The sequence below is a fragment of the Malus sylvestris genome, chromosome 12, assembly GCF_916048215.2.
Source record: "Malus sylvestris chromosome 12, drMalSylv7.2, whole genome shotgun sequence".
Lineage (NCBI taxonomy): Eukaryota > Viridiplantae > Streptophyta > Magnoliopsida > Rosales > Rosaceae > Malus > Malus sylvestris.
In genome coordinates, this window is record NC_062271.1 from 28,864,069 (window position 1) to 28,876,519 (window position 12,451).

The 12,451-nt window shown below is 37.7% G+C and overlaps 1 protein-coding gene across 3 annotated transcripts; it reads right to left on the minus strand.

Moving 5' to 3' along the window:
* Positions 1–205: 205 nt before the first annotated feature.
* LOC126592697 (DNA polymerase zeta catalytic subunit-like) lies at positions 206–11,798 on the minus strand. Of its 3 annotated transcripts, XM_050258450.1 has the most exons (23): positions 11,512–11,798; positions 11,164–11,246; positions 10,867–10,924; positions 10,516–10,565; positions 10,278–10,390; positions 10,157–10,199; positions 9,454–9,522; positions 9,063–9,218; positions 8,755–8,926; positions 8,565–8,656; positions 8,113–8,481; positions 6,428–7,820; positions 5,939–6,163; positions 5,394–5,662; positions 4,954–5,096; positions 4,050–4,641; positions 3,476–3,622; positions 3,050–3,325; positions 2,808–2,915; positions 2,069–2,274; positions 1,656–1,959; positions 787–1,404; positions 206–609 (listed from the first exon to the last, which is right to left on the minus strand). In XM_050258450.1, the coding sequence occupies exons 1-23, from the start codon at positions 11,609–11,611 to the stop codon at positions 436–438; spliced, it is 5,760 nt and encodes a 1,919-aa protein (XP_050114407.1). In that variant the 5' UTR covers positions 11,612–11,798; the 3' UTR covers positions 206–435. The 3 variants fall into 3 exon arrangements, with proteins under 3 accessions (XP_050114407.1, XP_050114408.1, XP_050114409.1); XM_050258451.1 differs by lacking the exon at positions 9,454–9,522; XM_050258452.1 differs by lacking the exons at positions 9,454–9,522; positions 10,157–10,199; positions 10,278–10,390; ... (2 more) ...; positions 11,164–11,246; positions 11,512–11,798 and having other exon boundaries at positions 8,755–8,922; positions 9,063–9,195.
* Positions 11,799–12,451: the final 653 nt, after the last annotated feature.

Here is a 12,451-nt window from a genome sequence, read left to right on the forward strand (position 1 = left end):
GAAGTGAATTATTTGTTTTCGTAACAATTTTTGCTCAACATTGACCATTGACTGTTCAATAAAGAGCACTTCCATGTACAACTGTTTGCCCTTACTAAGCTTTACTGGACTAGCTTAGCTAGATTACTACTCCATGTTTGGTATGAGCAAGACTAACTTTAATGAGAATAAGTCGGACTCGTGTAGGCTTAAGTGCTTCGCTAGGTGATCTTGGCGAGACTCCTGAAAAGTATGAGATTGCTAATCCCATCTCTACGGCCCCATTAGTATTTTATTAAAAAAATCATATTACTTGACGCATTTGGACCCTACTAATATTCTACCACATCATGGCTAAACACATAAATACACCAAAACTAAAATAAAAAACTGATACGACCATACAACAACACAGCCTTCGGCCAAAGACCAGAAGAAAAAAAATTCTTGCTGTCTTCAAAACCACTCCACCATGCATTTCGGGTAGAAACCGGTTTCTGCAGCAACAGAAGCGAGCCCTTGTAATTCTTTCTGAACCTTACGCCTCTCGTAGAACACCGAGCATCCAAGAGAAGTGCATTTAATGCCACTGTCTATGACCCAGTCCCCTCCTCCACAATGTCGACAGATCTGCAAGAGAAGAGAACTGATATCCGTAAAAGCGAATTTCAATAATGTATGTCAAACAATGTAACAATTCATTTGAAGGATACAAAAGCAAAGGTTCTAAGAAAGAATGAAAAAAATTGGAGAGGTTATGTGTCGTAAACGAAAAACAAAAAAAAAAAAACTGATCAAAGAACTTACAGCAGCAAGCTGCTGCATCTCTCTCTCCAGTTTCGAAGTTCTTCCAATTACAGCTACAGCAGCACAACTTTTGTTTTCAGAACATTGATTGCATAGATGGGCTGATCCCTGGACCAACTCCCCGCACAAGATACAATGCCTTGAAAGATAGTAATAATCAATTCTGGTTCGGTGTGGATTGGAAGCATAAAAGGCGCGTTTACCAATGGCTTCCCTGGCTGGCCGGGGCATATCTGAAAACCACTCGTTCAAGTCAGCCCCAAGAAGCCCAAACACTCGCTGCAAAGCTGGGATTATCTGTTTATGGATGTAATAAAGATCATTTAATCTGTACGGTGAATCAATAGCCAAGAGATTCAATGGATCCACGACCATGTCAACCAGACGAGCCCCAGGCTCCCCATGGATCACAACGTAAGGTATTCGCTCTGCATAACGTGGTTCTGCCCTAGGGTCGGTTTTCATAGCTTTTGTGGCAACAACTGCAGCTGGTGGAAGTGACGAAATAGAACTTGCCCGATAGGTGCCTAGGCGAACTTCCTTTGCAAATACAAAATCCTGAAGAGACACCCTTCCTGATATGATTCGCTTCCACTGACGCTGTAAGTATGTTTTGACCTACGCACAAAAACGGCGGTGATCACCCAACCATGGAAAATAAAGTCAACAAAACAATATTTCAGGCAAAATGCTCCAGCAAATACAAGATAGCCATGAAACTAAAGAAGTAACATGGGAGCATGGATTGACTCACCACACAGTATTTCTAATTTATTAGGCATCTTGTTCTTTTTCCTTTTTGGCCTTGATTCTTATCAAACCAGTTGAAATATAATAAGAAAAGGAATTCATGACGCATGTGCTTGTACCTCATACATGTCCTGATGTTCAAAGAAAAGTCTCAAAGACTGTTCCATTGTCTTGGCAACAGCCGCACATGTATCCCTACGAACTGTCTCAATACCTTTAGCATCAAAAATAGGTTTGATCTGTTCAGGGCTTTCATAACTGTAACCAACATAACGCTTCTTAGTAAGGAGAAAGCACGGGCTGTAAACTTTTTCCATCTTCAAAGCAACTGGATGCGGATTCATAGCACTAATTTCAGATGCAATCTCGCGGCCAATCTTAAAAGAATCTTCAAGAGTGCGTCCTTTTAGGAGGACAAACATGCTACAAACATAAGGCCAGTTAATTTTCCCATCTCAGCACGAATAAAAGAGAAAGAAGTTGTACAAAAATCTCCGTTGACCCACAAGCAATCACACAAATTGACTGATACCTGTCTGTGTCGCCATAAATAACTTTTGCCTTCCACTTGTCATGTGCATTTACGTATGAAATAGCCTTTTCCAGTGTACTACGGCCACATTGAACAATACTGTCTGCAATCTCGGCACAAGGCATGCGGCCACTAAACCCAGCAGCAGTATAGCCATACGTTACGTTTGATATCAACTTCAAAGCAAGCTGTCTTGCATTAAAAATCTGGAAAAGAATGTGATGCCTTGTAAAAATGATAATTTCAAACCCTTATGTACTTAAAAGAGCACAATCCATGGAAAAATGAATTTCCAAAATGTCACAACTCATTGTATCTATGAGAATCATTTCTTTCAAAAAGCACTAATGAAGTGGTAAATTTGCATCATAATTTGAGGCTTCCTTGATAAATTATGGACCCACAACTTGTTCAACCGAAAGACATTTGTCGCTTCTCATTCAACAACACATTTCAACTGAACCACATCCACACCAGACATGCAATCCAAGGAAGGATGACAAAATTAATAACAGAATATAAATCAAAGCTTCGAAACTTTGCTGATTGAATAGAACTTCTTTCTTTTATCTTGGTATAGGTCACAAAAGAATCAAATATTGGAATTCAGAAGAGTACGAATCAATTAACAATTGAAGCATATGCATATATTGTAAGGGACAATATCCATATATCAAACAACTAGTGCTGAGAACTAAAGAGGAACCACACAAACTTTATACTCAACAACGCAACGTACCCTGTGAAGAACTTGCTGTGAAGAAGACAGCTTTTTCATAGCTTGTTTAACCATTATTCTTGTTGACAATATTTCATCTAACAAACGGGGTAATACACCTTTGCGAACCTGTATCACATGATTCACAGCAAGAAACGGAAGTTACTCTCTCCTCCCTCTTCTGAGTGCATGATCAACTTGTAATGCATGCTCCGTATGATTGCATTAAATCTGTAAAACAGAAACAAATACGACAATAGTACCTTCTCGGGTACGTACATGACACCATTTGGAGTAAGCAGAATCTGATCTTTTAAAATATGAAGGTCATGGGGATCTGGTGAAAACGAACTAACTCCAAGTGTATTTGCCTCTGAAGGTACAACTTTTCCAAGGCATGTAGAATAGCAAAGATTGTATGCAATAATCATTGATGGATAAAGAGACTGAAAATCCAACACGACAACTGGATCTGCATAAAAACCAGACTCTGGTTCCATGACAAGAGGTATGCACTCCATTGCTGGTTGAGAAGCAACCTACAAAAGATTAATCATCATACAGTCATCAAATGGTCTAATATATCATCCACGGCTGCATGAGAATCCAATGGAACAATAGAAAAATGCAATCCACCAGCGGGCATCATTAGGAGGGAAATGAAAGAGTAAAAGATAACTTGTAAGAACCTGTTTACTCCCAGGAGATATGGCAACATAGTTTTGTGCATGGGCTAATCTCAGAAACATGGATTCGACACGGTATTGTGAACCTCTAGAAAGAACTGAAAAAAAGTCAATGCCAAAGACACGTGCAAGTTCTGATGTTCGATTTATCTGCAAAAATAGTCATGATGAACTTAATAAAAAGGGCAGTGGAATAGAAAAATATAAAAGAGAATAAACATTACTCTGACAAATTATCAGCTCAGCAAAGCTAATCAGATACCCATTTATTTAGAAGACTAATCAGATAAGCATAAAAATGAAAAGTTTAATCTCAAAAGACCAAATGGAAGAACTATTGGAACGACTGAAATACTTTAATCATGCCCAAATGGAAAGAAAGGACAGAAAAGTTTATATAAGAATAGGCCAATCTAACCGATGAAATGCAGGCTTGAAAAAAAGGATAAAAGGCACCTAAAAAGCAGCCTCTTAATATCATTGCTCAATGCTTATACATATGAAACACACATACAAGCGCATACAGAGGAAGCAAGCTAGAAATTATATATATTACCAAAGCAAGAAGTTACCATACCATGTCCAACTGATTCATTATTTCAAGGCTCAGCTTCGCTCTCTCATTTACATATTCAATACATCGATATCTGGCTTGTCCAGGGCCACTTGAAAACCATTTTGCCAGTACTTTATTAGAAATATATGGGACTTTTCGCCTCAACACAGCTTGAGCAACAGCCTCAACTGTGTACATATTGAGCTTGACTTCACCACGGATCAGTCGCCATATATTAAGGATAATTCTACCACAAACATGGACACCGCTGGCATGAGTTCTTCCCCATTCATCCTCAATTACTGGATCTTCTCTTACAACTGAATTGGCAATGACTGCCTCAGGAATTATTTTATCTTGTATTGCTTTCTCCAAAACTTCTAAATCTGCACCCTCCACCTTGGATTCAGATGGTGCCCGAGATATTTTGTTGAGTAAACCTATACCAAGATATGAAGCCCTTTCTGCCAAAAAGCCAAGAGAACCACTTTGTATATCCCAACCCATCAAAATATCTGGGTCCAATGGGCACACAATTTTCATAAAATGATCAAATAAGTACTTCTCCTCATAAAAAACCAACACCTTGCAGCCAGAAATTCCATCAAGACTCCTGCAAAAGAAACACACAGTAAGCTACTATAAAATGCCAGCCAACACTACCTAGAAAATGGTATTGATATGTATATCTTCATTGTTCTTAAATATTACAAAAGGTTTTATAATGTTCCAGTTATTTAAGCATATTGCCTGAAAAATTTAAGGCCACAAATTCCACTGTATATAAAACATCCAAATTGTCACTACCAAATGAAACAACCATTACAAATATCCCAACCAGGACGATGCACCATCATACTCATTGTAGAAGAAAGATCTGAAGAAAGATAAGTATTCAAATTTCAGTATAAAAATAAGATTTTACCTCTGAGAACCTTCAGCTTTACTGTGCAAAAGCACATGAACTTCAACAATAGGATCACTATCATTCTGAATAGCAAGAGAGATAAAATTGATGGCATCAAACCGAGGATCAGGTCGAAGATCTCCTCTTGATTCTGCTTGAACCTGTCACCAATGTTGCATTCAAGTTGTATCAATGCAAATGCTAATAAACATTTGAACTAGTGAAAGTTTCAAGGAAACTTAATATACAAAATTTAATCACAATATTCTTATGAACCTTATACATAAAGCAACAAAAAGAATTGTTGACAATATTACAACCCACTAAACCTAAAACATAGGCACAAATCATTCCACAAAAATCATTGTGATTTTCTAAATCAGATAGAGCAAGAAAAATAAAAGTAGACACTAGTACTGCTGTGTGTTTTGATAAGAGGAGACTTCTACTTTATATACCTCTATGCTTAACAATGTCAGCTGTTGGCCTGCGCCAACACTTGCAGGGTCCCTGAATCCAATTTGACTAAGAGGAGTGAGCTTTGATCTCCCATCTGGGCCAGAAATCTGAGAATTATCTTGTGAGCATTCAGAGTTTGTTTGAACTTTAACAGCATCTCCTTCTCTTTGTGCTATTCCCGTCCTGTCAGTGCAGAAATGTTTACTTTCTTCTTCATGATTTTCATGATTCTCTTGAGATCCTTGGGGGAGAATAGGTGGAACATCATCTACAGAACCACATCCAGGTGAACTTTAGTCCCAATCATTAAGCAAAGAACTCTGTAAACTAGTCAGACTCCTAGAAGATCGTAGAAAATGTTTACACATGAGAAAACATTTGTACTTTCTAAGGTCTAATATCTTTCAAGAAAAGAAATAATTTATCATTTTCAGATTCACACATTGATAATGGCACATTGCTATCAGAAGTAGCGCCTAGAAGTCCATAACCAAAATTTAGAGCTAATTGTAATAGCCTCAATCTACAAAATTCTAGCAAATACCTTTTTCATCACTTGACAACCATCTATTCACCTTTTCAGCAGAAGGGGGTGAAGTTGCAGGTGTTAACAAATACAAGAAAGAGCCATCAGTTTGATAGTGAGTAGGGACACCCATAACAGATTCTTCATGAGAGCTAGATTCACTTCTAACACACTTGTTCTGAATTTCTTTCTCGTCCGGGAAATCTCCCACAAAGAAGGGGAAATAGTCATCCGTGGCTCTTCCTTGAATAGAAAACATAGGCTGGTCAGCAATAATTTCTAGCAAGCACTACAGCATGACATCAGAACCAAATCCAATCAACAGAATAATTCCTAAAACCTAAGCATGATGAATGAACCAACTTAATGTCAGAGACAGAATCAATGGTGACGATATTAAAGGATGCAAAGCACAAGGCATTTATGCTAATATCATCAGTCAATATTTAAAAGTTTTCAACTTCCACTCTTTGAAAAACATATTTCTTAACCAAATGCTAGTAATACCATCGTATAAAGATGAAGCGTCTTTAGATGCCCTGTCCTTCCAGTCTGGAACAGGAGGCTTCTTGTGGAATGTCATTCCAATTAAGTCCTCATCATCCGGATAGATGACCTCAGACGGTGAGTGTCTGAGCCCAGATGAAACAGAGTCCCTACCCAGTTTTTGGACACCAGACCTCTCATTGTTTAGAACAGCACTGACAGTTGTGGCATTTGCACCCATGGGATTCTCAAAAGACATTTCATATACTCCACCGTTGGAAGATAAGCTTTCAAAGCCACTTTCAACATAACCATCTCCATCAGCCACTTCATGCTCAGCAGACCAAGTATGCATTCTTTTGTTCACAGAAGGAACTTGAGAAGGGCCTGTAATCAAGGAGTTCCGAAATTGAGCCATTGCACCAGCACCAACTTCTTCACCAATCAACACATTGGAATCCAATTTTCCATCTAACGTACTTGCATGTAAAATGTTGTCATTGCTAGAACACAGTGGAAGTTTACCATACAGAGAACAACCAGGATTGGTTGGTTTAGCATCATATATATAAGCCTTATAACTTCCTGATTGTTGGTCAGCTAATGATAGCCTGAAGTTAGAAGACTCGTGAGGCTTCCTGTCAAGCTCATCAGCACCTGATACTTGAAAATCTAAATGCTTTGCGCAGAGAAGTGTGTCTTCGTTTTCCTCCCTCCCACTACTTTCAGGTGGCTCAACTCGGTAGGATCGCTTTCTCCTCATCAAGTCCCTCACAGAGCATCTTGCCAACATACTACTGTCTTTTGCATCACAAGTTCCAGCGCCTGCACGTTTTCCCACTTCATTTTCAGAAGAACTTGTACCACTAGGGTCCTTTGTTTCAATGTGTAAACTGGCATGTTCCCCTTCTGTCTTCATCTTTGAGGTCTCAGAGAAAGGTAAAGAGCCCCATAATTTTTTCCTTTTGTGCTTATGATTGAAGATGGAGCTAGCATCTTGCACCTGATGGCTGGAGGTCCTAAATTCACTCATCCCCTCTATTTCAGAAAAGCTTCCAACTGATCCATTACAAGGAGTTGAGAAATCGTCATCCCCACAACCATCCACCTGGGGAATCACATACTCAGACGAACTTTTTGAAGAATTCTTTCGATCTGAAGGGTAAGAAGCTCTTTCTTGCAATCTTTCAAAGTCAATCATATCACCAACCGAATCAAGTATGTCCTGACACTCCTTTTGGGATTCATTCTCATAATCCACATTAGCTTTGTTTAGAACATTGTCAATTGTTGTTGCCGGCAACAAGGGACTAAGAATTGTTTCACAAACAAGTTCGTCATCAGAGTTTATATCATCAGTGGCCTGAGAAGTGGCAAGCCATCTAAGAAGACCTAGTGCTTCACTATCTGCAACCTGAGAGAAAACATATGATTCCTATCAAGGCCAAGACACAACATATCAGAAGGAAAGGCTTCACCTAAGAATCTAACCTCTAACAACCTACAAAAGACATCACAACTATGCGTTGAATCATTAGTCGTTAAGAGTTACACGGTTCCAAATAACTTGCAGTAATAAGTTCCATAAAAGGAAATGCAATAAACTAGCCAAGCCCCTGTATATTCACAGGGCCAAGAAAATAATTTCCCAAGAGTGAAAAATCAGCATCAGCGATGAAAGAGATGCATAATCAGGATTTTTATACCTTCATGTTTACCGTCGGGATTACTTGTGATGATGGAAGTTCCTTATTCAATGATAGTTTGGCATTTGGAACACTATCTTTAGTAGAATCTTGTGTTGGGAGAGATCCAATTATTTCTCCATCAATAAGATTATCAGTTTGGGGTCCAGCAAAGTTTCCTTCATCTTTTTGAGATGCCATCGGCTCCACAGACCTTACATCTTTCCTTAATTGAGTTCGACACAGAGAACTTTCAGCTTCACTGTGCACTTTAATAAGCTTGTTGTCAAATTCAAGACCAACCGAGAGAGTTTTCAAAGCTTCTTCAGCAAGTGGTTTGGCAGGATCAGGTGGTATTGCTGCCTCATGTATTCCAGTCCTTTCACACTCCTAAGGACAAAAAAAAGAAAGGAACAAATATAAGACGCATAACAATAAATTAAATATAGCAAATGAATGAGACGAAGACTAACCTCCAAAATTGGTATAAGTGACTGAACCATCTTCACATCTGAACAAGTTTGTGAGAGGGAAGTATACATCTTAAGCTGCTGATTAAGAACCTCTGTGAAACCATAAAGTAGTAAAGATTTGATTAGCTAAAGAACAGGGATGAAGAAAGATAATGCAATCTCTGTGGCATAGCTGAGAATAAAAACGAACCATCTACAGTAGAATCGCCCTCAAGTTCACAAATACTTTGACGTTTAATGCTGTTAATATCTGTATCTGAGGAACCTTCAAATTCACCAGGAGAATTCCATGTCCAATCAACTGGAATTGTAGAAGATATCCAAACAGGTGAACCCAAAGACAGATGGCCACGTATATCTGCCTGATATGAAAATCCAAAACATCATACAAGAACATTATTCAAAGTTACAATCATGCTCATCAAATCCTGGCCAAAAGCATAAATACCAACAATGTCAATTCAAACATATGAAATGCAGAAAAGAGAAAATGTTGACCTGAAAATCAGCAGACATGCAAGTCGTTTTATCTATGTCCTGACTAGGCTGTCCATTGTAAACAGACCTTCTATGGACGAAAACATCTGGTATTGGATGACGGAATTTAATCTTTGATACATGTAGATGACCCATCCCATACAAGTTGTAGTCAACCTACCAAAAAGGATATGAATTTATAAGTGAGGTTGTAAGGACAGTGGTGGTAACTGTGGTTAGATATGTGAACCTTTTCAAAACAACCTAACCAGATGTGTACAAATATTAAAAAAGACAAATACATCATAGTTAAACTTTGGGAGCACTTAGTCCTCTAGCAACCAAATGCTAACATGTACAATTTTACGAACTGAAAATCAAAGCAAAAAATAATAAGCAGTAAGTTATATACCATAAATTGAAGAATGAAGGGAATGTGAGATTCATGAGGCTGTAAGCATTTATCAAAAACTGAACTTCCCTGAAAACCGATGATAAGAATGATAAATCAAGCATCCACTCAGTCCACTTTATAATTCAAGCTAAATCAAGACCAAAAAATAATGTGACTAGCAAACATACACCCATATAACGATCCATGATCATCAAATTTCATTTAAATCTAAAGAAGGTCAACAAAAGCTCAACGAAAATCTGATTGAGAAATTTGCGCAAGGGTTATGATCACAAGTAAGAGGCTCATTTCCATACAGAATGTGAAATCTTGCAAAGAATCAGTTTTAAGGCCCACAAGAATCAATATCTTTGGTTGACAAAAGGTTTTACAGAAGTGCACATGCTACAAAAGAAATAGTTTAACAAGTTTAACACTTGGAAATATAAAACAAATAAAAAGACAGAATCAGAATCATCATTGAGAACTCACAACCTCCAATGAAATGCTTCCACTTAAAAAATGTAAGATAATAAAAAACCGCATTGTTTACTACTTTATAGACTATAAAATTAGAATTGATAGCACTTAAAGAGAACTTCACATCAAAGAATCAATTACCACAATGAATGGGGAAGAAATCTCTAACACATCAACCGTCAAAACTCAATAGTAAGAATAATACATCTCAAACAGACAAGAGACATCATGAGGATAGTACCAGAAGAAGACTTGCAGCACGAGAGACATCATGGGGATAGTAGCTTAGTTTCTTGTCAAGGTGTTCAATTGTACTCCTAGACTACTAAGGATATACATCCATAGAAACAAGATTAGGATACAGGTATATCTTCACGAACAACTCCTCCGATGAGTGGTAACCATAAAGCTTCCTAGCCTGGACAAGGCTGCAACCATGTACATGCTGTCGCTTTGAACCAGCATTACCTTTGAGCTGTAAGTGTTCACACCAAACACATTAAAACTGTATTTCAGTACCAGACACGTGAAGCAGGGAACCGTAAACCAGATAACATGCACTGAATAAATGTGTACTTGATCTGATTCAATGAGGCATACCTTCAAAGCTTTCTCTATAGCAAGAGCTACATCATGTGTGTATGAATCACCTGTGCCGTCAAACAAACAGGAAAATAATATATTTCTGTATCAAATCAGACTTCAAACGACATGCTAAAAGCATAACTACAGAGGAGGTCAAACTTAACAAACCCTAAACTTCAGACAAGAATAGACACAAATGTATATTCTCCTCAAAAAAAATGAGCTTTACAAAAAAAATTCCAGCAGGGCATCTCATATCTTCTTAATAACAGTAGGTAAACAGAACACAGTAAGTCTAAAAATAACACCAACCCAGTAAAGCATTCAACTTTTGGGTGCTGGCCTAGTTCGAAACACACTATGTACCTTTCTGGTGCAGCTGAATCGGGATATCAGCGCATGGCACATATAAGTACGGTAATGCCTGCACATCATAAAAGATATTAATTTGCCCGAAGAAATAAGCGCCAAAAAGGCAAAGTAGCAGCACAACTACATAGAAACATGTATCCCGTCGACCAATATGCAAAATTAACGTGGCAATTTATGATCCGAAGACAATAAATAAAGCTATCCAAACTGTTCAATTTGCGTACCTGAAAGCAGGGAAAGAAATACCCAAAAAATTATACTTAGAAATGAAGAAATAAGCAACAATCTTACTCTATGAATGTGCAAGCAAGTCTTCTGACCAGCCGGCGTGGCGCCGAATATTCTTATAACTGGCACCTCATTCACCTTCCCACCTTCAAAAATAATTGAATTGAACCACAATTAACAACAAATTCACACAAAAATTACAATTTTCAACGAACTACCAATTTCTCTAAATTGAAGATTAAACCCTTAATTATCAGTTTGTTTGCACCAATTGTTAACAAAAATCAGTGAAATTGAAATCTACTTTCCAAAAAATGAAGAAATTGAAGTCCAAGTTCAATGAAACGCAGAGTGAAAGAGGCTATGAGCTTAGCCAAGCAAACGGCGTCGTTTCTGCTGGGAAAATCGTACCTTGGAAGCTACTGTAAGAGATATCGAGGCCTGGGATCGGCGGCGCCATGTAGTAGTCGACGGAGACGATCCGTACGCTGAAAGCGTCCGAAGCCGCCATCGGATTTTTCCAAAATTACGGAATTGAACCCGCCAGCAGAAGCGCAAGGAAGCAGGAAGTATGGTTATTTAGTAATTTAGTGGAGTTTTTGACCGAGGATTTAAAAATTGGGGAGCTTTTTCTCCTGAAATGCGAAGAGGAAGAAGAAGCACCAAATTTTGGCGCAGGAAGTCCGCGGTTATGTTTGAAAAACAACTGTTTTTGTAGTTTTGTATCCTACATGGTTTTTTACTCGGATAATGTTAAAGTGATCAAATTTTTTTTATATCAAATGATGCGATTGCTGGGAGTTTAATTTAAATATTTCCTGTACTGTTTATTTTAACAAAAAATTAAATTTTTATTTTTCTTTAGTACTATTTACTACACTTTTATTTGTCATTTTTCATTAAAACTATAGTTTTTTTGGACTCGTTAGTTTTCCTTATTTATTATTGGTGACAATTATTTGGTTTGCAAATTTAGTTTAAAATTTGGCTCTCCATTACCATTTTAGTATAAAACTGAATAAAATTCTTTTTTTTTATTTGGTAAAGAAATTGAATTTTATGGTTATGCTGCTTAGGACTCATTTGAAAGTATTTTTAAAATTACTAAAAACTCTTTTGGTGAAATTACGTTGATATCAATCTTTAACAAAGATGCAAGTGAATCTTAAAAAAACACAGATAACTAGTGGGGTTTGAGTGCGGTGGACTGCTAGAACTGTTTGTTCGTACACTCAAATGGATTCAGTAAGTATTACTCTTACTACTGCCCACCACAATTGTTTGGATTCTTTCCTCATTCCCCATCAACGTGTAGCATCATTTTATAGCTGAAACCATTTGCTTTAGAAAA

Bases quoted from the DNA above. Each gene is read 5' to 3' on its own strand.
- LOC126592697 (XM_050258450.1), bottom strand. From the start codon at position 11,611: ATGGCGGCTTCGGACGCTTTCAGCGTACGGATCGTCTCCGTCGACTAC. The intron at 9,523-10,156 runs GTACTATCCTCA...ATCGGTTTTCAG, and splicing joins GTGCTGCAAGTCTTCTTCTG to GGAAGTTCAGTTTTTGATAA. The intron at 3,623-4,049 runs GTATGGTAACTT...CTATTTTTGCAG, and splicing joins TAATGAATCAGTTGGACATG to ATAAATCGAACATCAGAACT.